This window comes from Petaurus breviceps, unplaced genomic scaffold, assembly GCF_028583685.1.
Source record: "Petaurus breviceps papuanus isolate PSGF00001 unplaced genomic scaffold, PetGlider_PUasm1.0 186, whole genome shotgun sequence".
Classification (NCBI taxonomy): domain Eukaryota; kingdom Metazoa; phylum Chordata; class Mammalia; order Diprotodontia; family Petauridae; genus Petaurus; species Petaurus breviceps.
In genome coordinates, this window is record NW_027185798.1 from 23,783,027 (window position 1) to 23,809,666 (window position 26,640).

Below are 26,640 nucleotides of genomic sequence, written 5' to 3' on the forward strand. Positions count from 1 at the left end.
GTGCCCAGGGGCTGTGTCCTTGCAATGTGCCCAGGGGCTGTGTCCTTTTAAATAGCAAGAAGGGCCAGGACCAGATGAGCGGATAGGGCGCAGCTACCCAGAGACAAGAACGTGCTCATCCTGACGGGCTCTAGCAATTTCAGGTGGCTCTTTCTGGCTGACTTGGGTGGCTTAGGGCTCTTCTCAGCTCAGTTCTGAAAGTTTTATTCATGCATTTTGGACAGTTTGCCTCCCTCTTCCTCACAACCTGTCTGATGGCACGTGCTTCACTCTGAACCTGTCGTCCACCACCTCTGCCAGCAGGAGGGGAGGTCGTCTCCCTGATGTCCCTCTGAAACCAAGACGAGTTAGGGGATCAGTGGGTGCTGGCCAGTTTTCAGTGTTGCTTTTCCTTCTTCCCACTGATGGGGTCCATGTCAGTTCTGCTCCTGGTTCTCAGTCCATACAAGATCTTAGCGTTTTCTTCAGTTCTTCATCTCTCTCGTATGCTAGAGTGCCATAATATCTGTTGCATTCACATCCCAGTTTGTTCAGTCATTTCCTAGTTGATGGCCATTCGGTTTTCCCGCAGGCTTTTACTATCACACAAAGTATTGCTCTATGTAGAAACTTTCCGTTTGTCTTTGTTATTTTGGGGGATATGCCCACAGATGGTTGCTGGGTCACAGGGCATATATGCAGGTCAGTGATCCCACTGTTATCCAGCCTGGATGGGCAGATCTGAGTGCATTAGGGCGCCTCTTCCCCCAGCCGTGGGAGGAGTTACCATCATTCCCAACTCTTGGCATCTCTGTCCGCCTGATTGGGTGTGAGGTGTTTTAATTTGCATTTCTCTTCTTAGGCCTTTGGAGTATTCTTTCATAGGAATGCTCCAATTGCTTCCCTGCTGGGTTTCCATGGAGCGCGCCTCACATTTCTCAGGCATCAGCATGGATCACGTTTTCGCGTAGGGATCCCGGAGCACCCCCTTCCTTCGCCCCTCAGCTGTGGTGGCACTCATGTTCTTCTTTCTCTCTAGCAGTCAGATAGGAGTTCTTCCCATTTCCTCTACCTTTATGGGGTAGGGTATGATGTCTCCTCTGGTGGAGGTACCAGTCATATCCCTCTAGACCATGAAGAGTTTATGCGCACCTGTGCTCCAGGACCACCTCTCAGGAAAGTCAAAGGAAACTCCTCGATGGTAAGCCTCCAGTTTTACTGTAATCATGTAGAGTAACTTACCTGAAATGACCATGGGAAGACTGCTGGAGTGGGAGTCTCACTCTTCCTAGCTTAGTGACCTTGGGCCACTCATTTCTTTATCTGTAAAATGCACAGAATGATGCCTTTGGCAGGACTGAATGAGACATCCCGTTTGGGGCACTGGCGGGCCATGTCATTGTCCACCATTCAGCCTTTCAGCACTTCTCCCTGTGACCTGTGTGTGGGAATTGTCTTGAAACTTTTCCTGTGGAAATAAGAGCCAAGTATAAAAGTGGTCCAATTGACCCAGGTTGCCAAAAGTACTCCAGGAACCCCGTGGTTCTTAGCTGTATGTGTCTCTACAAAGAAAACTGCCCACAGAACTGACCTCTTTCTTCTACCTACCCTTCTCACTTCTTTCTTTTACCACTATCCTTCTCAGAAGAGCAGCTGGGGCTTTCTGCTGCTTCCCCTCCCTCTGCCCTCGAGAGTCTTTTTTAGTCATTTGCCCCCCCCCCCCCTTCTTTTCCCTGTTTACAGCATCTGACATGATCATCCACCCTTGCGTTAGGGTTCTCTTTCCCCTTGCCTCCTCTGACATTACACTGGCTTATCCTCCATTTCCTCTGCTACTCTTAAAATATTTATCTTAAGGGGTGTGTGTGTACATGTGTAAGTGCGTGTGCATGCACGTGTGTATGTGCATGTGTGTGAGTGCACACACATATGTGTGCGTGTGTGTATGCGTGAGCGCGTGCGCATGTGCATGTGTGTGTGCATGTGCGTGCACATGTGCGCACTTGTCTCTCCTCCCTTGGCCAGATAGGTGTCCTTGTAACATTTCGGTGATTTCATTTCATTTTTATATATCTTCTTGATGCCTTTCATCTTTATAGCAAACATTTTCCATCCATACTCCTACAGACCCAAACCTTTCCTTGTGTCAAGTCAGGACAAGTAAGCAGAGCATCTGATTCCAAGGTCAGGCCTGGTGCTCTCTGTACTGCACTCTGCCCTGGCAACAACCCCACCCCCTGCCCCAGGAGGGAGGGAATCACTTTTGTCATCTCTCATATTATAGTCAGAATTCAGCTTTCTTTTCATGATCTTCATTTACCCATAAGGCCATTCATGGTTGGTTGTATTTTCATCATTTTGCCCTCCATCATTCTCTGGTTTCTGCTTATTACATCCCAGATCAGTTCCTCTCAGTCAGGGAGTTTTAACCTTCCTTCCTGTCCTGAGCCTGCTGGACAGTCTTGTGTAGCCTAAGGACCCCTAAAACACATATGATGACAAAGGAAGCGAAGTCCATAATTATCAAAGCATTTTTAAAAACTGCAGATCCTTGGTTAGAAGCTCTTGATATAAATCTTCTCATGTCTCTGGAGCCTTGATTTTAAAACAATTGAATCATAATCTGTCATATTGACGGACCACGGTTTTTTCTTCCATTCTCCAATTGCTAGGTCCCTTTTTGTTTTTCCCCCAAAGAGTGTTTAATAAATGCTTGTTGGCTGACTGATACTGTGAATATCTTGGTCGACATCAAGGCTGTTTCTGCATTCGACTGCTTTGGGATATATGCCAACAGGAAGACTCACAGGGTTGAATGGGATGGACAGTTTTAGTCTCTTTCTTACATAAGCGCAAACTGAAATCCAGAATGCTTGGACCACTCAGAGGCATTTTAAATTTTAAAAATTATTTCATTTGTATAAGCACTCTCTATAGCTCCCTCTTTTAATTGAACAATATCATTGTAACAGTAATAATAACAGCTATCATTTATATTGTGCTCTAATGTTTATAAAATTCATTACAAATACTGATCATTTTACTTTCCCAATAACCTTGGTAGATAGGTGCTGTTATTATCCTCATTTTATGGATGAGGAAACTGACACTGACAAATGTTAAGTGCCCCAGGTCACCCAACTCATGAGTGATGAGGCTAGATTTGAACTCAGGCTTTCTGAGTCCAGTATACTTAGTACTGCCTAGTTACCTGACAATATTGATCCTCATAACAAATATACAGTTTTTTCTTTTTTTTTAACTGTAGGAAAACAAATGTCCACTTTGGCCATGCCCAGAAATGCCGGTCTTTCTCCGCATTCTGTCCATTGCCTCTCCGCTGTGAGGTGGGCGATGCATTTCCTCCTCAGTCCTCTAGATTCATGTTTTACCTTCACATCCATCAGACAACTAATGTCTTTCAGAGTGGCTGATACTGTTTACCGTTGTATCCATTGTTCTCCTTGTGAGTGTTTTATTCTGCATCAGTTCATAGAAGTCTTCCTGGTTTCCCCTGAAGCTGCCTGTTTTATAATTTCTTATGGCACAACAATATTCCATGATATTCATGTAGTGCTCGTTGTTTGGCCAGTCCCCAGTAGCTCTTAATTTGGGGCTATGATGAACCGTAACTGTTTGCATTTTCATGCGTGGTCTCTGGCATGCAGCCCTAGTAGGGGGAGAGCTGGGTCTGAAGGCATATACAGGTTAATAACTTTTTGGACTGAATTGCAAGTAAATTGCTTTCCAGAATGACTAGTCCATTCGACAGGCCCAGCAGCAGTGCGTTCTTTTTTTTTTTTGCTTTTTGGAGGGCAATTGGGGTTGTGACTTGCCCAAAGTCACACGGCTAGTAAGTGTATCAAGCGTCTGAGGCCGGATTTGAAGTCAGGTCCTCCTGACTCCAGGGCCAGTGCTCTATTCACTTGTGTTTCTTTCTCCTTAAAAACGAGACCTTTGTCAGAGAAGCTTACTGCAAAGCCCCGCCCCCCCCCCCCTTTGTGCTTCTCTTAATTCTAACTGAATTGGTTTTTTATATCCTTTGGCCATTTGGAAATGGGGGGACAGGCTTTACTTGTATAAATTTGAACCAGTTCTTTAAATGGACGTCATGCCTTGATCACAGAAAGTGATAGAGGGACTTTTTGGTCATTCATCCATTTGACTTCTAATTAAACTGCATTTCATTTGTTGTGCAAAACCTTCACATTTTATATCATCAGAATTGCCAGATTTATTTTCTGTGATCCTCTCTGTTGCTTGTTTTGTCATGAACTCTCTCCCTCTGCATAGATCTAGAAAATAATTTCTTTTTTGTTCCTCTTTTATGTGGACATTTTACAACCTTGTCCCTGGTTATCTCTTACTGTCTACTTCCCGTTATTGCTCCCATCTGCCACAACAGCTTCCACCTTGCTATTACTTTAGCCTCTGTGTCCCCTAACCTGTTCAAAACATCCTCCTCCCCTTCCTACCCTCTCTCCTCTCCTCCTCTCCCCTCTCTCCCACTCCTAGCCCTGTCCTTTCTCTTAGTGCTGCCAGTGACTTGCTAGAGAAGCCCCAAACCTCATGTTTTTTCTCCTTATTTAGTTATGAAATCTGGTTACTTCTTTTTCTGTAATGTTGATGCCCCCCATCCCCTTATTTCCATTTCCACGATCACCCCAGTTCAGAGACTTCTTCACTTTTTCTGGGACAATTTCAGCTGCTTCCTGACTCTTCCTTCCTGGCCATTTTGGCGTCCTGCTGGCAGAGTCATCATCCTAGAGCGGAGCTCTGCTTTTTTTCACTCACCTGTTCAAAAACCTTCAATGGCTTGCCACTGTCTTCAGGGTAAAGGGACAGATGCCTTAGTTTGCCATTTGAGTTCCTCCTGTCAGGCTGTAAACAAGCAGTTTATTTAAGTACTTGCTATGGAGGCATTGGACCTCATGATCTGGCATCAGCCTTCCAGGCTTATCTCCCACTCTTCCCCCTTCATCCTTTGTTCCTGTCAGCCCAGATTCTTCCCTGTCCCCCAAAGGTGTCCCAGGAAGGACTTCCTACAGCCTTTCCTGCTCCCAGCCCTCCTTGTCTCTTCCACTTTTCATCACCTTTCTGGACCAGCTCAAATGGTGCTTCCTCCATGAAGTCCTCCCTGAGCCACAACCTTATACTGCAAACAGAGACTAATCACATATTTCATTATGTCACAGTCTTTGTTCTCTGGTAGATTATAATCCTCTTGAGAGAAGGGGGCTGTCTTCATCATTTCTGTATTCCCTATAATATCTAGCTTGATTTGTTGCACTTCAAAACATAATTGAGCCGGATCAATATTTAATAGTATCAGCTGTTCAGAATTTTTTTTTTTAGTAAAAAATAAGCAAAAATAAGCTAATAAGCAAAAATAGATCAAGACTTCAGGAAAATTTTTAATTTTTCTACATTAAAGATTTTACATAACTAATTTTAAAAACTAAATTATGGGGAGAAAAGTTATGTTAGCTATTCTCTGCATATTGTAAATTTTTGTTTGTTTTTGGCCAATAATGCTTTTATTGAGTTTCTATGCATTGTGTTACATATATATAATCTAGAAGTCATGTATGTGTGTATATATGTATATATATGGAGAGTGTGTGTGTGGGTTTGTGGGAATGCTGGTCTTGTGCAGTAACTGCCTCTGATATTTTTCCTCTTAACCTGAATCCCCTATTCCTCTTAACCCTCTTCTGCCCAGTGAAGGCTCTGATTTTTTTTTTTTGGAGGGCAATTGGGGTTAAGTGACTCACCCAAAGTCACACGGCTAGTAAGTGTGTCAAGTGTCTGAGACCAGATTTGAACTCAGGTCCTCCTGATTCCAGTGCTCTATTCACTGCACCACCTAGCCACCCCAGAAGGCTCTGATTTTAACCAGTAAATCCCTGTGATGACTCTTCATTTGAAATCTGCTGGAGTCACCTGCTTGGTAGTTGGGCTTGTGCTCCTCTCCCCCAGGTCACTTCAGCGCAATCAAAGTTCTCTGTTGTAGATAAAGGGGGAAAGTCTTAGGCTTGAGTGCACAGGGTAGCCCAGGTACACATTTTGCATTTTGGGCCTTCTTAGGAAGATGACCAAATGCAAACATCTGTCTCCCCCAAGGATGGTGCGATAGGGTCCAGCGGGACGCCAGTGTGCCGCCAGGCCCAGACTAAGCTCGAGGTCGCTCTGTACATGTTTCTGTGGAGTCCCGACATTGAAGCTGTGCTCGTGGCCATGTCCTGCTTCCGACACCTCTGTGAGGAGGCTGATATCAGGTGTGGCATCGATGAGATCTCAGTGCACCATTTCTTGCCTAACTATAACACCTTCATGGAGTTTGCGTCTGTCAGCAACATGATGTCTACAGGTAATTGTGGCTCCAGAACGCTGGGCCTCCTTCCACACAAATGGCTTCCACCATCGTCATCCCTTCTCGCTTCTCCCAAGGGGAAAAACACGCAGCCCTAAGTTCTGACGGCCTCACAGAGCTCACGTTCTGCTGTAAAGGCTCCAGGGGAGGCTCTGCTCACATTTCATGTGCGTTTGCTGCACAATTTGTGTAGACAGCCACAGTCATTCAGTGTAGTTCCCCAGGCCTGTCTCCTCAGCATGCTGGCATGGCATCCCTGAGTATTGGGGAGGGAATGAGATCATCTGGGCCAAGGTAAACGCCCTGTAAGCGAGGGAAGGGGCCGTCTCAGCTCCTCTGTATTCAGCATGATCTGTGGGGCTTCACCTAGCTTTGAGCATCTCTAGGTGGGCCTGGGCAGGCTTGGGGATTCCCTGCTGACCCCCACCCAGTGGCGGTCACGGAGACCATTGATTTGTGTCCTCCTTGTTTAGGAAGGGCCGCTCTTCAGAAGAGAGTGATGGCACTGCTGCGGCGCATTGAACACCCAACGGCAGGCAACACTGAGGTAGGCATGGGCTGCGCCTGACATGGGTCCCGGCTGGCTTGTCATCAGCCTGCTTCTCTGCCTCTCCCATCAAAAAAACCAAAGCAGCCCAAACGGAGGCAGGCAGTGAAGTCTACGTGCACTTTCTGGTGGCCTGGACACGATCATGTTATCGGCACCTCCTTATTCCAGCTGGCAGTCGTGCCCTCTAGCCAGACTAGACTCCTTCCTGTGCTGTGAGCCTGTTCCCTGCGTGGTGCCTGTAGACCTTTGTTCATTCCCTGCCCTCCGCTCCTCAATGCCTCCTCCCTCATGAGCCCTCTCCTTATTTTCCCTAGCTGGACTGTTTTGTACTGGCTCTCTGATCACTTGGTACCGTTCTGGCCTCTTTTCTCTTAATTGTCTGTGTGCATGTCCCTAAGGGTGAGAGTTGGGATTTGATCCTTCTCCTGTTCCTCTTTGGAGCCCAGGACAGTGCTTTGTATAGTTAGAGTGAACATTGTTTCTGAACCTAAAATTGAGACATGTGTTTCAACAAAAGATTTTCCTCTCAGCAAAACCTTGTTAAAGTGTGCCTCTTCTTGAAATCTGGAATGTTCCTGAAAGCCAAGGAAACGTGACTGTGCCTGTAAGAAGCACTTTTTGCCTCGATGCTTAGATGGAGTTAATGCTACTGCAAGGTTCGCCACTCATCACATGGCCCTTTCACTTAACAGCATCTGTCCTTTGTTCTAGGCTTGGGAAGATACTTATGCAAAATGGGAGCAAGCTACAAAATTAATCCTCAATTATCCAAAAGCCAAAATTGAAGATGGCCAGGTAAGGCGATGGAGCAGCTCATCTCACCCATCCCCATCACGCCGTTGGCCTGTTACCATCTGGTGTTTGTGGCTGGCTTAAGAACTGGCCAGTCTCTTGATCAGTCTTCTGGGTCAAGGATTCTTAACCTACAGTTCACAAACTTGTTTCTTAAAATATTTTGGTAATTGTATGATTTCCTTTAGCAACATTCTCAGATTAGACAGATTGCATAGGCTTCTTTACCAGGCTTCCCCAAAGGGTCCATGACACAACAAAGGAATTGCCACCTCCTCCTGCAGATCTCCTGGTTCATGGTTGCTCTGCTCGTTAGCACATCCCTAGAGGGGTCAGCAGGGACGTATAAAATTAATTAAACTCCAAACTTCCCATTTAGATACTTGGTAGGAGGTCCAGTAAGTTAGTTGGGTGTTTTTATTTTCTACCCTACCTTGACCTGTGGGGAGATGATAAAGCACTTCTCTCTCTCTGTGGTAGAGAAGTGGTCTGCGCTGTCACATGCCACTGCATGTCAGGTTGTGCTTGACTGGTTTTCTTAGTGATCAGTGGTTTTTTTTTGGATATAACGAATGACTGTTGTAAATGAAAAAGCCCTATTAAAACTTAGTCAGAATGTCATTTATTCTGCCAGAGATATTTCCTCAAGTATAGATAGGAGTCAGTGTACTTGAATACATTCTCTAACTCTTGCTGGTCCTCATATTTTAATTTAAAAAAAATTTTTTTCATATTACTGGGAAACTCAGATGGCCCTTCTGTGATCATTGTTTCTATTTTCTACCTAATTGGGACTATCAGAAAAAGTCATGCTCGTGTGGCAAAGGAACGTGACCTTAGCACGTGTCTGAGTCTGCCTGGATCACCTTCAGCCAGAAAGTGTTTTGTAAAGACGGTGAAATGTGGCACAGTCAGATTAGGTAAGCAGGACATTGTCAGGCAGGGGCATGTGGGAGAGGAAGCCATTCTTTGTGCACCTTGTGCCTTAGGTTGCTGAAAGTCTTCATAAGACCATCGTCAAGAGGAGAATGTCTCATGTCAGTGGAGGTGGCTCCATCGACCTGTGCGACACCGACTCGCTCCAAGAGTGGATCAACATGACTGGGTTTCTCTGTGCCCTCGGAGGGGTGTGCCTGCAGCACCGCAGCAATGCCGGCTTTGCCACCTACAGCCCCCCAATGGGTCCAATCAGTGAGCGCAAGGGCTCTCTCATCTCCATGGTGTCCACGGATGGGAACGCCGAGACACCCGTCAGCAAATTCATGGATCGGCTGCTCTCCTTGATGGTGTGTAACCACGAGAAAGTGGGCCTGCAGATAAGGAGCAATGTCAAGGATCTGCTTGGTCTCGAATTGAGTCCTGCCCTCTATCCAATGCTGTTTAACAAATTGAAAAGTACCATCAGCAAGTTTTTTGATCCTCAAGGACAGGTAAATTTTCCTGCTTCCTCTTTTCTTCCCATCCCTTGAAGAATAACTTGATTGGTATTAGTCCATTTGGGCCTTCAGCTAGCTAGATGGTACAGTGGCTAGAGCACTCGGTCTGGAGTCAGGAAGACCTGACTTCAGGTCCAGTGTCAGATACTTTTCACCTGTGTGACCTTGGGCAAGTCATTTAACACATCTTTCTTTTTTCCTCAGTTGTAAAATGAGGAAAAATAAACACACCTACCTTACAAGGCTGGTGTGAAGATGTAATTAACATTTTCAAAGCACTTAGTGCAGTGCCTGTAGGCAATTGATAAATCCTTCCTTCCTTCCTCCCTCCTTCCCTCCTTCCTTCCCTCCCTTCCTTCCACACATAGATTTTATTAATGGGAACTTATATGAATGTTGTGAATAGGCACAGATTATCTTATCTAAAAAGCTACAGAATCTCCTAGAAAAAGGAATGCAGAGAGGAACCTGTTAACTATAAGACAAAGTCTGCTCTTTCTTGTGAAACTTTTCATCTATGTATGTAGTTTTCCATAGATAGCTTTAGCACCCTGGACCAGCCAGTGCCATTTCCTTCAGTGATCTTACATTGGAGAATGCTGCTGTTGTTTGCACAGGTTTTATTGACGGACACCAACACCCAGTTTGTGGAACAGACCATAGCCATAATGAAGAACTTGCTTGATAATCATGCTGAGGGAAGTTCTGAGCACATGGGACAAGCTAGCATTGAAACAATGATGTTAAATCTGGTCAGGTGAGTGGTCTAATCGGATCCTTGATCATCAGTCACCCCAAAGGCCAGTCTGTCTCTTTTTTAAAAAATTTATTTATTTACTTTTAGTTTACAACCTTCAGTTCCACAATCCCTTGAGTTCCATGTTTTCTCCCCTTCCCTCTCCTCCCTTGCCCCCTCCTCATGGTGGTATGCAATCCTATATCGGTTCTACATATACCTTCACATTAAACATTAGTCAAGTTGTAAAGAAGGATTATAACCAATGGCGTGAACAACGAGAAAGAAGGAACAAAAGGAAAACACAAAAGAGAGAGGAGCACGTAGTGTGCTTCCATCTGCACTCAGACTCCGTAATTCTTTCTCTGGATGTGGATAGATAGCCCTTTCCATCATGAGGCTTTCGGAGTTGTTTTCTAACCTTGCATTGCTGAGAGGAGGGAGCCCAGTCTATCAAAGTCAGTCATCACAGATACCATGTGTCCCCAAAAGCCATTCTTGTAAAAACTCGTTCCTAAGTTGTGTTCTTGAACACAAGGAGCATTACATATGGTGATGAGAAGGAATCATGTGTATGCCCTGTTAAAATAACCATAGAACATAATTTCCTAAGCTCTTTCTCAGTAGAATTATCTTTGCATTAAAGCCTTTAGAGTAGAGTCTTGCCAAGAGTGTGTATGTGTTAACATTGACTATTTTTAATGTTCCCATATCTGTGCAGATATGTTAGAGTGTTTGGGAATTTGGTACAGGCAATTCAGATCAAGACTAAACTCTGCCAGCTGGTTCAAGTAATGATGGAGAGGAGAGATGACCTTTCATTTTGCCAGGAGATGAAATTTAGGTAAGTCAAACTGGCAATATGCCCATCTCCCAGTAGAATCATGTGGAAACCCATGGAAAGAAATCAGTACCATGGTACCATCTTAGAGATTGTCCTGAAAAGCAGAGTTCCTGATCCTCTTACACATCTGCTTCTGTCCTTCTTTTAAATAATCCAGAGTTCAGAGCACTTTAAACTGTCTGCACTTTCTAAACTCTAGAACTGTCATTTTGGTGATTACAACCTATATACATACATATATTTCCCTTTCTCCTTCTCTTCCTCTCTTCCTTTGTTTCACCTTCCTTAATATTGAGGCCCCTTGATTAAGAATGTCTTTGTTTCCCTTCTGAGAGTGGTGGCAGTATTTTTTTCTGAAGTTGTCCTGAAATCCCAGTTGGGGGATTATTTTTGCTAAATAATCTCTGCTTATAAAAAGTGAAAAATGCTATGTAGATTTTCTTTTTATAAAATCTGCTTGCTTTCATTTTTCTGTTACAGGAATAAGATGGTAGAATATCTGACAGATTGGGTCATGGGAACATCTAACCAAACAGCAGATGAAGATGTGAAATGTCTAACTAGGTAAAGATGCGTGCAGACTTTTCCGTAATGTATCATGGGACGTTAGTTCTGTAAACGCTGTGTCCTTGGGAAGGTTTGTTTTGAATCTTACACTTCTTGTGTCTGGGCATTTGGAAGCTCGGAATCTCCCTCCACTTGTTTCCCAACACTCGTTAATGCTTCGATTATTCAAGAGGGTCTTCTTTTAGCCTGTTAGAAACGCTGGCTGTGTGGTGCCCCATTTGTTCTCTATAAGAATTTTAAGTCTTAAGTTCCATTTATTTTTTCATTGAGCGTCTCAGCAGAGAATGTAATTTTAAATGTAGTGTTTGTGTTATAAGATGGTGAACAGAGACGTTCTCGTTCTCTTCATGCTTTTGCATCCTGTAGAAGAAATTGTTTCCTCTGTTTTGTTTAATTTAAAGTCCTTATGCTTCTCTCACGTGAAAAATGGTTATGGAAACCAGGTGCGCAGCCCACATGACAATCTGAAAAAATTTCCTTCAAAAATTCAAAGAGCTTAGTGGTGACATTTTAATTTTCATGTGCATCCCATAGATTTCTAAACTTTATTGGGCCCTGGTGCTATACACTTGTACAATTTGATTTTAGGAAGTGGTCACTCAAAGTAATGTAGTTTTTTTTTTTGGAGAGAGGAAGGCAAGGCAGTTGGGGTTAAGTGACTTGCCCAAGATCACACAGCTAGTGTGTAAGTGTCCGAGGCTGGATTTGAACTCAGGTCCTCTGACTCCAGGGCTGGTGTTCTATTCACTGTACCACCTAGCTGCCCCAGTAATGTACTTTCTAAAAATGTTCTTTCCATTTAAAATTCATCTTTTTTCCCCCCTGTTTTGGATACTACAAACCAAATCCATGATCAGTCCATACTGATGCATGTTAGTTAGTAATTTGTTTAGTGGTATTGCTGTTTAGAGTTGCTTTGGTTATGAAGGCCTAGATCAGCCTAAAGGCTTTCACTTTCTCTGCTGCTTTCTCCCCAGAGATTTGGACCAGGCAAGCATGGAAGCAGTGGTATCATTGCTCGCTGGCCTCCCTTTGCAGCCCGAGGAAGGAGATGGGGTGGAATTGATGGAAGCCAAATCACAGCTGTTTCTTAAGTAAGTTTTAGTCTTTTTATACGTAAAATTCAGAGCCACAAAGAACCACACTCTCCCTTAGACTGAGAGCAACAAAGTAAGGGTGACAAGATGGCAGCCCACTGAAATCAAAGCCATAACATGAAGTAGGGTTTGGCTTTTTTGTAGTTAATAAAATATTGCTGTCTCTTGAAACATTCTATGAATGTGAGTAAAACTTTGCCTTTGAGTTAGGCAGTAGCTGCCTGCTTCCTCCTACCTCTGTCCTCTGTTCTCATCAGTGAATTCTTGATTGTCCATAGGTGACTTTCAGTCGGCTTCTACCTTCTAGTCCTGTGCAGCCTTGTCTGTGTTCTCCCAAGGTCCTTCATGGAGGGCCCCTCACAGGCTGGAGGGTTGGAGCCCTTCCTTTAGTTCTTTCCTTTTTCGTGGGTCCTGGTCCTTCTAACTATGATCCCACCTTCTTTCTGTACCCCTGGCTCCCCTCCTTCCTCAATTGTGTGTTTTCAGTTATAACCTTTATGAGGTTTCTCAGCTACAGTCAGTGTGCCAGGAATCTCTGATTTCATTGGGGGATACTCTGGAGTAGCTTGCAGCCTGGATATAGCTAGTAGAGAAGTCTCAGAAACTTGCCTGAGAGCCAAAGAAGCTAATTGATTTGCCCATGGGTCCACAGCTGAGGAGAGTATTTTGTGGATCTGAGCAGGATTTAAACTCCAGTCTTTATGGCCATTCAATTACTGTACTTTTCCCACTTCGTTTTCCTGCCTCTAATACAGGTAATTGTTGGAAATAATTTGGAACCTATCATATACCCACTATGGGTCTCTCAGTTGCCCCTGACTCTTCTGCAGCTTGATTTTTAGGGGGGATTGTGGTGTTGAGATTCAGAATTTCACTAGATCATTGGGAGAACATTTTTGTCTAAAATGTGCATTTATGTGTTAGAGTGAGGGAGCTTTGAAAACATCTTACAACTTTCCAGATGCAGTCTAGCTTATTACTCTTTTTTCCTATTCCATTCTGGGCCCAGCTTACTGTCTGTCTTGATTGTCTCTCTCATAACTTGCTTGGCTATTGGCCCAACTGCATGCCCTAGTCTGAGCATTAGACATAGTTTCATCCATTTTGTCTTTCCTACATGAATTGCTAGGGTGATCTCATGAACTGTCGAAGGTTTTGTTGATGAGATACTGTTGTGTTCTTGAGTTTGAGGCAGTCACAGTATCTGCAAACAAGAATGTTTTTGGTATCATGACTGAAAATATAAAGGGTTATAGCCAGTATGCCAACTTTTGACACTTTAGAAAAATGCTTGATGCTCTAAAGTGAATATTACCTTATTAGATGGGTGAATAGCTCCACATTATAATCATTTTACTTCTAAAATGTACCATTTTTAATATCAGAAGAGAATTTAGTCTTTTAATAAAAATCTCTTCATTTGGTGTTCAGATAGTGTGTTTTATTATGTCAGAACAAAATACTATTCAGGATAACACAATTTTAGATGAGTAATTAATTAACCAATAAACAATTAAGGGCTTTATACATGCTAAGTATTTTATAAAGTCATTAGCTTCCATTTGCTGCATTCTAATTTTGAAGGAATTGTTTTCTTCAGTGACCTTTTGGACCTCCTTTTAATTTGGTCAGTTTTGCTTTTTAAGGCATTCTCCTCATTGGCTTTTTGGACCTCTTTTGCCCTTTGGGTTAGTCTATTTTTTAAGGTGTTATTTTCTTCAGTATTTTTTTGGGTCTCCTTTAGTAATGTTGACTCGTTTTTCATGATTTTCTTGCATCACTCTCATTTCTCTTCTCAGTTTTTCCTTTGCTTCTCTTACTTGATTTTCAAACTCCTTTTTGAGCTCTTTTCTGACCTTTGATCAACTCCTATTTTTCTTGGAGGCTTTTGATGTAGGAGCTTTGACTTTGTTGTTTTCTTCTGGTTTTATGTTTTGATCTTCTTTGTCACCAAAGTAAGATTTTATGGTCTGATTTTTTTATGCTGTTTACTCATGTTCCCAGCCAAATACTTGACTTTCTAACTCCCTGTCAAGGCAGAACTCTGCTTTTGGTGGGGGTGGGGGTGGGGGTGGGTACTCTATCCCAGGCTTCTGGGGTTTTGTATCAGCCACTAGATCACCCATTGCCTGTGGGCCAAGAGCTCTGGAAGCAGCTGCTACTGCTGCTGCCACCCCTGCCACCCTGGGGTGGGGCCCAGACTTCGCGCTCCTCTTTCACTGAGGTTCCGCAGAGTTCTCCCACAGACCTTCCATGCTGTTCTCGGCGTTTGTGGGGTGAGAAGTCTGGAAATCACCACAGGTGCCAGCAGTTCAGTCCCTGAGACCTGCTCTGGCCCCATCTGTGCCAGTGAGGCTCACACTGGACTGCTCTCTGCTTCCAGCCCGGTCCAATATGCCCTTCCCGTCGGCCTTCCAGGCTGTCTTGGGCTGGAGATGTTTCACTCAGTCATTTTGTGGGTTTGGAGCTCTAGAATTTGTTTAGAGTCATTTTTTACAGGCATTTGGAGGGGTTTGGGGGCAAGCTCATGCAAGTCCCTGCTTTTACTCTGCCATTTTGGCTCCCTGTGCTAAGTATTTTAGCATCATGCTAAGTCCTGGGCATGCAAAGGAGAAGTAAAAACGTGCTCCTTGCTCTCAGGGAGATTACGTTCTCCTGGAATAGTGAACACGCACTTCAGTGGGTACACACCTACTGTTTGCAGAGTAGAAAGACGGGGAAATCACTGGCAGCAGAGGAGGTGGTGGCCTTTTAGTTGGGTTTGAAGGAAGGCAGGGATTCTTCTTCAGGCCGTTAGCCACTCATGCCTCCATTTGGGAGGAGAGGTGACTGATTCTGTCTGTCGGTTGCAGTCTCCCTCATCCAGGTTTTCTTGTCTAAGGATTGGTCTTCTCTTTTTCAGGTATTTCACACTATTTATGAACCTTCTCAATGACTGCAGTGAGGTCGAAGAAGAAAACGCGCAGATCGGGGGCAGGAAGCGCGGCATGTCCCGAAGGCTGGCCTCGCTGAGGCACTGCACCGTGCTGGCAATGTCCAACTTGCTCAATGCTAACGTAGACAGTGGCCTTATGCACTCCATAGGTAAGGCAGCTAGAAGCAAAAACAGGCGTGTGAGAGGAGGAGAAGTGACGTTACTGAGCATGCTTTAGTTAAGTTTGTGCTGCTTTTACTGTGCTAGGATTGGGTTATCACAAAGATCTTCAGACAAGAGCCACGTTCATGGAAGTCCTCACAAAAATCCTTCAACAAGGCACAGAGTTTGATACGCTTGCAGAAACCGTGTTAGCCGATCGATTTGAGAGACTCGTTGAGTTGGTCACAATGATGGGTGATCAAGGAGAGCTCCCCATAGCCATGGCTCTGGCCAATGTGGTTCCTTGTTCTCAGTGGGTAAGTTCATTGGTAGGCTTAAAGAATTTCCAAACTGAAGGGCCTCCTGAGATCATCTAGCCCGGCCCTCTTGGGAAATTGAGGCCACAAGTCTCAGTTTATATAGGTAGACAGTGGCAGGTCTGAGACGAGAAACACGGTACTGTTTCCATTATTACCCTTCAGTCCCCTTTGTATCTAATCAACTGGTTTAAATTTAGGGTCATAAAGCATTTTCTTATTTTTTTTTAACCAGAGTTTATATAATTGGGGATTTTCTGCTTCCTCTAATTTCAAAGAGAGTTTCTTTGAGATAACTTTCAGAAGCATATTTCAGTGACCTCTGATTGCATTGGGGTAGATATTCCACCCTACACAGATTTCCCCTTCCCTGTGACTTAGTAGAAACTTTTTGAGTTACTGTGGCCAGAAAATGCCTCCACCTGTTGTATGTGCTTCCCTCAGTGTCCTGAGGCAGAAAACCACAGTTCATTGTCAGCCCCTTTACAAATCTGCCCCACAGACAGGACTGACCTGAGCTTACCCAGGAGGTGTCTGCCTCCATGCTGGCAGGAGGCAGCTGTAAGAACAGGATTTCGAGTCGCACCTCACAGCCCTGTCTCTGAGCTGACATAATTTTATTATAATCACTAAGTTGTTTCTAAGATGAAAGTGTCATATTTTTACACTTGGGTCTGCTCAAGTTCCAATCCCATCATGCCTTTCTTCCTGGCAGTCTTTAGGAAAGAGGGAACACTTCTTGCCTAGAGCAGATGATTCGATTTTACTTAGTTTAGAAGATGGGGAAAGGCATGAAGGTTTGCAGTCCTTTTGAGCCATGAGATTAATTCATGATTGGTTATTTTGAAGACTAATGTAACTACTTAGGATTTCTTTCATTATATATCTGAAGTCAACACAACTCCTGGTAATTTGCATGATTCAAAAAGTGCTAAAGTCATAGGAAACCTAGATTTTCTTTATTGTAGGAAATTGTTTTTCAGTGTTGTGTTGAATTTTGTTGTTCATGATAACTAGGCTGCTGCCTGTACTTAAAAGAAGAAATTTCTTTTAACTGCTTTGGGAAAATTTATGAGGTACTTCAAAGACATCATGTGATAAACTGTACAAATTCTGTTGCACCATAAAAGTGTCGCTCAGTCTGTTGAATGCCTGCCTGAAGTTTCCTTTCTATTCAGATGTGTGGGGTTTTTTGGGAGGGGGGGAGGGGAGATGATAGGGGAAGAGGTATTTCAGAATCTGAACCTTATAAAATGCCTTCTGTTAACAGCTGAATTGTTTGTCAAGTCGTACTTGCTTCCATATTAGAGCACAGAATTAGCATTTTAGGCCTGGTCAGCTAGTCAGAATGTAATTGATAATGTAGGGTCTATAGCAAAATGCTGCAACACCTCGGACCTTGCTCACTGACCTTGTTCTTTTCCTACTTCTCCCCCTTCTGCAAAATCTGGCGTTTTGAGTTGAGTCTTTCCCTGAGAACATAGCAAAGGCAGACTGGCTGGGTTCTGCGACCCTCCCTTCTTCCTGTCCCTCACTGCTTCTCATCTTCATAAGTCACCTTTAACCAGGTGTAATCCAGCCACTTGTGTGGAGTGAAGCCAAGAGCTGTCTGCCACGCTGGTGACCTGTGATACCTTCGATGTGCGCCGGTTGTTGCTGCTTTGTGCTCCCTTCCAGCCCTGCGCCTCCCTCCTTGCCCTGCCTGCTGAGGGGCTTCATTCCAGTCTCTTGACAATGTCTGACTGCCCCTGGAGAACTGGGGCCCTTCACTGCTTAGGCCTTTTTCTAGTCCCATCACACCCCTCTTGGCAGCACGGCCTTTTCAAGGTTACACTTGCTCCTTTGTTCTTTCAGGAATCTTACATAATTCTGGATGTGCATGGGAGACACCTCGTTCAGTGGTAGCTGATAGTGTTTTCCTCCATCCAGCTCTTAAGATTTTTAAATGAATTTATTTGTTTTCCTGTCTGTATATAAACCACCTCAACTCTTGCTACCAATGGAGCACATTCTAACAAAGAAAGCCAGTGAATCAGAGCCCACAGATACAGTGACTACGTGATCTCCGCATGGAGGCGCTATTTCACACCCTTGGTCTCTACCTAAAGATGCCATGTTCTGCCTCATCTCTTCTCTGGAGCCAACGTTTATCATTACAGTGGCTCAGCATTCAGTTTTACTCCAGAGTTTTTTTGGCTTATATTACAGTCCGTGTGTTCATACTGTAGTCCCTGGGTATTTTGTTCAGGAAGCATTTATAACGCATCTTCTGTGTGCCAGCCATTCTTCTGAGTGCTGCACTGCTAATAAGAAAAATGAGAGCAGCTCCTGCCTTCAGGGAGCTTACCACCTAGTGCTGAGGAAAGCTGGGGGGGAGGTGTCCCGTGGGCAGGGAGGAGCTTGGCACTCCACCAGGCAGCCAGGCTCACAGCAGTGCAGACAAGTCTACCCCCAGGCTTCTCACCAGCCCTCCTCCTCCTTTCTTATCACACAGGAATACCTCCCCACACTTGAGTGTGTTAGCTGTTCCCTAATCACTGACCACCCACTTTATTTCCAGGCCCTCTCCTGTCTCTCTTCCTTTTCCATGTTCCTCCTGCCTCCTTCAGCACAGCCAAACACAGCCACACTGCATTCTCTACTGATTTCTGTCTGCTTTCTATAGAAGGTGGTTTGTCTCGTTCTCCTTTCCTGCCTTCTCCGAGCACTCGGCCCTTTGGCCGGCCTCAGTTTTGGTAGATGAGATAGGAGACGTGTGCAGATGGCCAGGTGCTAATCTTTTCTGGATCCATTTGCTTCCTGGATCATTATCATGGCCATGATCTCTCACAAGTGTTTGATGTCTTGTTCTTCTTTTGGATGCCTTGAGCTTCAGTCTCCCTGTGCTCCTGGCTGGGGTGTCAGCCTTCCTTGTGTCACCAGCAGCCACCTATCCCTCCGTCGTGCCTTGAGGGGACACCCAGGGAATGCGGCCTCACTGCTGTGCAGGAGAGAGTCAAGGACAAAGGAGTTCACTCTAGAACTTTGGTCAGCTCTTCTCCTTCTGATATACAGAGGGAGACAGCATGGCCTGATAGAAGTATTGCATGTGGAGTTGGGAGACCTGGGTTCAAATCCTGCCTTTGCACCTTAGTATTTGTGTAAGCTGAGGCAAGTTACTTCCCCTCTGGAGCCTTTGTTTCCTCCTTGGTAAAACGAAGGAATTGGATGAGACCACTTGGGACCCCTCTAGCCTTCATTCTGCCACTGTCCCCATAGGAGGATTTGGGGAAACCAAATCCAGACTTGTTTTCTCTTTCTCTGCTTGAAGTTTCTGTGACACCACTGCTTCTGGTCTTCCACCTCCATCCCTACCCCCACCAGACTGACAAGGGTTTTTATTATTTTAAAATGTTATTATTGATAGTTTTTGCTTTTGCATCCCTTAGATTTCTCCCCATATCTCCCTCCTCATCCCAGAGAACCATCCCTTATAAGAATTTTTTTAAAAAAGAGGAGTAAGAGAAAACAAAAATCAGTAATAAAATACATTAACCCATTTTCCTTCCCCCCTCCCCCCAAATCTGTACCCCCTGTAGTGTTCCACACCTGTGGCTCCTCCCGCCCCCCCTCCCCCAGCTACAAAGAACCAGGGGCAGGATGGCCTCCTTGGGCCTTCCCTCCCCGCTCTGGGCCCAGCTGGTGTGGTGAGTGCTTCCACAATGTTCACTCTCCCTGGCCTGCTGGTGCTTGTCAGTGCAGGCATCACTTTCCTGACTTTGCTGTTTTGTCTTGGCACCGTTACACCAAGTCCTTGCTGCACTTCTCCAGTCATCACGCTTGCTGTTTCTTACAACAAATAGTCATCTTCCAGAGCATTTGTGGGGCCCCTCCCTTGGAGCCACTGCTTGTTTTCAGTTCTTTGCTATCAAAAAAGAGTTCTGTTAGGGATAATTTTGGTGTCTTTGGGGCCCTTCTTACTGTTAGTCACCTCTTTGCCAAACAATGAAATCTCTGGGTTCAAAGATGTACTAGGTTCACTTTCTTAGCATGATTCCAAATTGCTTTCCAAAATTGAACCAATTCACAGCTCTCTCAACAATGCATCAGTTTGCCTGTCTTTCCACAGTACCCCCATACATTGCCTTTTTACATGTTTTGACACGTTTTTCCAATTTGCCAAGTGTAAGATGAAACCTCCCTGTTGTTTTGGTTTGCATTTCTCTTATTGGTGATTTCAAGCATTCTTTCATATCATTGTTAATAGTTTGTGTTCTTTTGAGAACTGATTGTTCACATCCTTTGAGCAGCTTTCTATTAGGTAATGACTTTTGGTCTCAATATATATTTCTGTTAATTGTCTATAGCTCTTGCATATTAAATACTTATCAGCAATATTTGATTGTCTTCCCCAATCAACCGCTTCTCTTATCATGTTTTAATTTTGTTTGCTGAAGCTTTTAATTTCACATGATAAAAATTTACCTTTTTTATCTTTTGTAATTGGTGCTATCTCTTGTTGGATTAGAAATTCATTGTCTACCCTGTATCAGTTTATATTCTAAGCCAGTGTTGCCTTTCTATCTGGATCTAGCTTATTCTCAGTCCATGTTCTGATTTCCCCAGAAATAGGCATTATTGTTTTATTTCTCTTATGTTTCTATTCCTCTTCCACAATAGATATAGATCTCTTTTGTTCTCTTAGGTCCTATTTTTATTAAGGCCTTCCTTCCTTCCTTCCTTCCTTCCTTCCTTCCTTCCTTCCTTCCTTCCTTCCTTCCTTCCTCCCTCCTTACCTCTTTCCCCTCCCTCCCCCCCTCCCTCTATCCTTCCCTCCCTCCTTCCTTCCTTCCTTCCTTCCTTCCTTCCCCCCCTCCCTCCCTCCCTTCCTCTCTCCTTCCTTCCTTCCTTCCTTCCTTCCTTCCCTTCTCTTCATTCTTTCCTCCCTCTTGCCCCACCCCTTCCCTCCTTCTGCCCACCCCCTCCCCAGTCACCATATTTGTGCCAGATACAGCACATACCTGTTTGGCTTTAGCCCTACTTTAGCTCAGAGCCCTGTAACTCAAGTGATCCAGCAGCCTTAGCCTTCCCCCAGTAGTGGAGATTACAGGTGGGCCCCACCACACCCATTTCCCTATCTCTTCTGAACTATGGCTCTACTTGTGAATGAAGTCTGTTGTTTTCAACTGTTATCTCTGCCCATAGTCAACAATTCAGTCAGTAAGCATTTATTAACCACCTACTGTGTTCTAGACATTTTGCTGGGGCTCACAACTTAATGGGATTAGAATTTGGCTTTTGACGGGACTTTGGAACCTTCATCTTTCTTTGCATTTGGCCTGTTGACAATGAGCATTTTAAGGAGTGAGCACAGACTTTAGGGCGACCTGCAGCAAGCCTGAAAGGTGAGGGAATGTTGCTGCCTCAATCTCCTTTTCAGGAAACTCCATTGGTTATTCTCCTTTTTTAACAATCCTCTTCAGGACGAGCTCGCTCGAGTCCTCGTCACTCTCTTTGATTCCCGACACTTACTCTACCAGCTGCTTTGGAACATGTTCTCTAAGGAAGTGGAGCTGGCCGACTCCATGCAGACACTTTTCAGAGGGAACAGCCTGGCCAGTAAAATCATGACCTTCTGTTTTAAGGTGGGTGTCCTCTCTCATCTCCCTTTGCCCTAAATTATCTGCACAGCTAAAGCGCCCCTGCTCGGGGAGGAAAGGGGCACGGTTGACCGCTCCCCAGCTGCCTCTGGTTCAGCACAATCACTGGCCTCTGCTTATCTTTCTCTGTAGGTCTATGGTGCTACCTACCTGCAGAAGCTTCTGGAGCCTTTACTCCGATTTGTGATCACATCCTCAGAATGGCAGCATGTCAGCTTTGAAGTCGATCCCACCAGGTCGGTGATGAGCTAGTGATCCGTTCCTCTTAAAGTTGTCCTAACTCCACAGGTATTCCCTGATCGCCCACCATGCCTAAGGCACCGCTGGAGGTGGGACTCTACTGAGGGGAAGCACCAGCCATGTCAGTGCAGGGCCCTCCGCACATGGGGCTCTGCCCTTATAAAAAGTGGAGAGAGAAGTTGGGATGCCAGGCTTATGGAGCAGCCCAAATGGGCAGTGACAGGAAGCAAAACTGGAGAAGACAGGTGGGTCAGGTGATAGCTAGAAGGGCTCTGCATGTCATGCTGCAGACAAGGAGGGCATTTGGGCAAGTTGGGCTTGGATCAGAAGAGGAAGGGACCACCATTGGGAGATCTGTCAAGAGGCTCTGGTGCCAAAGTGAGAGGGCGGTGGAGGAATGGATGGACTCAGACTGGAGCAGACCCGGCACTTGATTGGCAGGGGGAGGAAAGGCACATCTCTACAGGGAGCAGGAGCCCCAAGATGGGAGCAGCACCAGGCACTAGGGAGAAGGCAGGGCCTGGGGCAAAATGCCTGTGGCTGGTTCACAGTGGCAGCTCTGCAGAGAAGAGTGGTCACGTGAGCCCTGTGAAGAAGCCTTTGCACTGGGCAGAACAGTCATATCTCACCAGGAAGAGGGACATTTCAGGAAAGCAGTGAGGCATGAACTCTGATGACAGAAGTTAGGAAGCTGGTGAAAGGGGAAGAAAGGCAGTTAGTACACTCTTCTAGGAGCAAGAAGGAAGGAAAGCTTGAGGATAAACGTGTAAAGGGAGAGAGTGTCAGGTGAAGGGTGTTTAAGGATTGGGGGAGAGCCTTCAGGTTTGTAGGAACTAGAAAAGGATCAAGGGGCAGGCTCCCAGAAGACATGGGGGGTATGGGGGTATGGCCAGAGGCTTTGGTGACGAGAAGGCCGCCTCTGCCTCTGAGAGTGGGAGAGGATGGAGAACGGTGTGAAGCTGGGGGCGGGCCTTGAGGTCCAGAGCAAGGGAGAAGGGGTGACTTCTCCAGAAGAAGAAGACGAGCTCTTTGGCTGAGAAGGAGAGACTAGGATTGAGTGTTGGAAGAAAGAGAACAACAGATGCTACCTGGGGTGTGTTAGAGAGTTAACCAGAGACAAATGAAAGCCTTATTTTGTGTTATTGAGAGTCCCAGTTAAGATTAGATGGCATGTATTTGTAGTGGGCCCATTCAGCACATTTGCCTGTCTTTTTCTTGTAATGTTCAGCATTGGATTAGGAACAGAGAAAATAGTGGGAGTTCCCTGTGATCAGGGTTTGGTAAGGCACAAGCGGTGAGGACCAGGGAGCAAGAATTTGGGGTAGTTGAAATGATCACATAAAGAGGCCGGAGTGTGGGAAGCCACGTCGGCACTGCTCCCCGCACTGCCGCTCCCTTCCTCCCAGTCCCCTGCCCCTCCCTGGGCAGGCCTGGCCCAGCACATTGGCCGAGGGGCCCCTGGTGCCAGATGGAAATCATACGGTATAGTGTGTTCTGAAGGCAGAAAGACCTACTGCCTTTGAGACAGAAGTAAAGCTGGGGGAGGGGAAAAGAGAAACTTGTTTTCCCGCCCTGCAGCTTGCCAGAACATTCAAATGTCTGTGGACATGAATAGCCAGGGCTCTGACAGCAATGAAGACGACTGTGACCCACATTGTGAGGAGGAAAATGAGGAAGAGGATGAGGAGAGCATGGCCAGTTGGGCCACCATGTTAACGCGGTCTCGTTCAGTGGCTAAGCTTGTCTTAGGTGGTTTCCTCTGCCGGGGCTCAGAGATACTGGAGAGACACGAGTCCACGTCTGCTCAGCAGTTAGTGGAGGCCCCAGTTCAGCCCAGTCCATGGAAACATGTCACGGTACATTCCTCCCATCACTGCAGTGCGCACGCAGTTTGTTGGAAAGGAAGATTTGCTCTTTGGCTTGTCAGCACCAGTTTTGCTGATGCCGTTGAGAGCAGAATTGTATGCTGCTGGTAAAAGATGGTGTGGGAGTTGGCGTCTCCTGTCTGTCTGGCTCAGGACTGCCTTCTCAGAATGCCAGAGGATTTGATATTTCCTTTGCTGCCTAGAGAGGAGTTGAAAGACAAAGACGGGCGCTACCTCTTCAGGGACTATGTGGAGAGCCATTATCGGCTCCTGCTTGTCCCGGTGCAGACTGCCCCTGGTGATCCAGGCACAGTGTAATCGATGCAACGAGCTGTTCTGTTTCAAGTGTCATCAGATGTATCACACCCCTATGGACTGCGCCACAATCCAGAAATGTCTCAGAGCGATTCTGAAATGGCAAACTCCCCTGAAGATTGTCCCAAGGGCAATATCTGTACTGAGAAGAATGGAGGTTGTAGCACATGCAGTGTTCTAAGTGTAAACATGACTCCTCTTGGATGTGTCCAGGAGACTGGAAGACCCATGGAAGTGAGTACTGCGAGTGCAGTCAGTACAGAGAAATTCCTGGTGCTGTAAACCAGAGTCAGCAGAGCAGGCGAGGGAGGCCCTTAACAAGGACTTGTTCTACTTTGAGAGGTGGGAGAATCACAGTAAGAGCCTACAGCTAGAGGGGCGGCTAGGTGGCGCAGTGAATAAAGCACTGGCCCTGGAGTCGGGAGGACCCGAGTTCGGTTCCAGCCTGAGACACTTAACACCCACAAAAAAATACTAGCCGCGTAACCTTGGGCAAGTTACTTAACCCCAAAATTGCCCTCCAAAAAAGGCAACAAAAAAAAAAATAGAGCCTACAGCTAGAGTCACAGACGTAGCAGCGAATTCATGAGAAGATAGAGGAAAGAGTGATGAAGTATTTGGGGACTGGGATTGACTGGCAGGACCTGCAAAATGCTGCTAAGCTCCTAGCCAAGATCGTTGTACTGTGCAGCACATGTGTCCATGTGCGTATTGAACACAATCCGCACCTAGCAAGAAGCTGGTTGAGAATCAGCAGGCCCCGCTGGAGACAGAAATCAAGAATCGCTCTTGGAAGGTGGTACAAGCAGAGAGCTGTGACAGAGGAGCCTTGGACAATCAGCTGCGCGTAGCTAAGCCTCGGAGGAAGCCTCTGACACAGAAGTCAGGCCACAGGAGGATATGGGGTGAAAGGGGAAAGAGCATTGAGAAAACAAGGCATCCAGCAGCATCATTGCATGGGATGGGCATGGCCCCAAGAGAGCTCAGACCAAGAACAACGCCCAGCTCCTCCAAGCTCTCCCATCTTAGTCACATTCAGTTTTCTTCTCATCCACTTTGTTTGTGCCAGAGTAGAGGCCATATGGAATTGGTTTCTTTAGGCCACTTTTAAAATTTCTCCTGGATTGTTGGGAGGGAGGGAAAGTTTTTCTGAATGGCTATTAATAGTATTAGATCATTACAACTTCTGTAATTTTCAAAGGTTGTAGAATTATACAAAACAAAACAAAAAACCCTATAATAACACAGAACCCTTAAAAAAAAAAAGAGTCAAGAGTGTGAAGGGAGGAAGGTGAAGCCAGGGCAGCAGTGATTGACAAGGAAAGCTCAGAGTGTGGGGAAATATGATCAGAGAGAGGAATTTGAAAGTTCCAGGTCAGAGGCAGAATAAAGATACCATTCTTGGGAGATGTGCTGGTGAATTGAGGAGCAAGGCATTTCAGGGGGCATCACTTTGTGTATTGAAATACCCTGGTCCAGGGAATTCTTTGAGAAAGAAAGAATGATCCCAAGGACCCAGTTATATAGACTAGTGATGTGAATCCCAGAAACAGGTGAGGTTACTGAGTTGGCTGAGTTGTGGCAGCGAGAATCTGGAAACGGGGAGGAAGTGAGGAGCAGACAGTACCTTTTCTTCCTGCCCTGGGGTGTTGGTGGGCATGCGGCAAGGAGCATCTCAGACTGGGGCAGGGGCATAGGGTGCCTGGGCTTCTGTGAGCATCAGAACATGGAACGAGATAGACAGAAAAAGCTCTCAGATGGTGGGAAACTTCTGTTGAGCCGGCAGTGACGAGCACTCACGGATACACTGGGAGAAGGAGGTGAGAGTCTGCTAGCTCACAGGACAGTGGAGTGCCAGTGACTCACGTCCTGTCCTGCGGGGTCCTGTGCTGGTCATTGTTTTCTTGTTCTCTCTCCGTATTTTAAGGAACAAGGGGTGGAGGCCACAAGGTGATGGGTTTGTGTATGTGGGGTAGTTAGTACCTGGTGATGGGGCTCCCAAGGGCAGCTGTTCCATTCCCCTGTCCCAGCATGAGGATTGTACTTGGTGTCTGAATTCTAAGACTCACACAAGATTCTAGTGAAAAGGGACCAGATGCTGGCATGCCTGATGGTTTCATAGATTGGAGGCATTGATTTTTCTCACATGATTCACTGATCAAGTGATAGCTCTATACATGACCATTACCTTGGTTTTGAGAAGGAGCTCATTTTGAAGAAAGAAGCCAGAGCTGGAGCCTCCCCCTCCCAATTCTGTAGAGATTGAAGGTAGTAGGGAGTGGCCCCCATGTTAACTTTTCTTAAATCAAGTAGCAATATTCTCCAATCTGCATGGCCTAGTTGGAGTTATTCCATTTAGCGAGCAGGACCTGGAGGGTCTTTGGTCATTTGGTCTTCACTTCAAACTTCTGATCATAAGTTTTATTCCATCTGTCACTGTTTAATTCCTCTGCTGAAACTTGACATTTTTGCTTCTTATCTACAAAACCTGTTAAAATTAAATATTAGCAAAGTGGACATACACCATGGAACTCTCACGTTGGCTAAGCAAACCTTTTGAATGACCTTTGAGAGTTAAGGTAAATTAGAGGGAGAAAACATGATTGATTCTGCTTACTTACTGCCTCCCTAGCAAGACATCTTCAAATGTAGTCAGTTACCTATTGGAGCAGTTCCCTAACAGCCTTCTGCTGTTTCCCCTGGTTGCTGATGCCTTCCCATCACGTTCTGTGCTTACGTTTGTGTGAGGGGACAGCTAAGAGAGATCATTTTTGTCATTCATAGACATTATGTATCATTTGGTCGCTGGGTTTG

The 26,640-nt window shown here is 45.5% G+C and overlaps 1 protein-coding gene and 1 pseudogene across 11 annotated transcripts in view; both read left to right on the forward strand.

The window, feature by feature from the left end:
• Positions 1–26,640, forward strand: part of NF1 (neurofibromin 1) — a 252,402-nt gene that overhangs the window by 109,157 nt on the left and 116,605 nt on the right. For 9 of the 11 annotated variants that reach the window (XM_069089859.1, XM_069089863.1, XM_069089862.1 and 6 more), the window contains exons 17-29: positions 1,019–1,180; positions 6,103–6,349; positions 6,826–6,899; positions 7,614–7,697; positions 8,684–9,124; positions 9,748–9,887; positions 10,588–10,710; positions 11,191–11,274; positions 12,255–12,371; positions 15,277–15,458; positions 15,556–15,767; positions 21,230–21,391; positions 21,539–21,642. In XM_069089859.1, the coding sequence (XP_068945960.1) occupies positions 1,019–1,180; positions 6,103–6,349; positions 6,826–6,899; positions 7,614–7,697; positions 8,684–9,124; positions 9,748–9,887; positions 10,588–10,710; positions 11,191–11,274; positions 12,255–12,371; positions 15,277–15,458; positions 15,556–15,767; positions 21,230–21,391; positions 21,539–21,642 (2,132 nt within the window). The remainder of the gene's footprint in view (positions 1–1,018; positions 1,181–6,102; positions 6,350–6,825; positions 6,900–7,613; positions 7,698–8,683; positions 9,125–9,747; positions 9,888–10,587; positions 10,711–11,190; positions 11,275–12,254; positions 12,372–15,276; positions 15,459–15,555; positions 15,768–21,229; positions 21,392–21,538; positions 21,643–26,640) is intronic. The other 2 variants (XM_069089860.1, XM_069089868.1) reach the window with 2 other exon arrangements.
• On the forward strand, positions 22,244–24,539 carry LOC138162567 (E3 ubiquitin-protein ligase ARIH2 pseudogene; annotated as a pseudogene).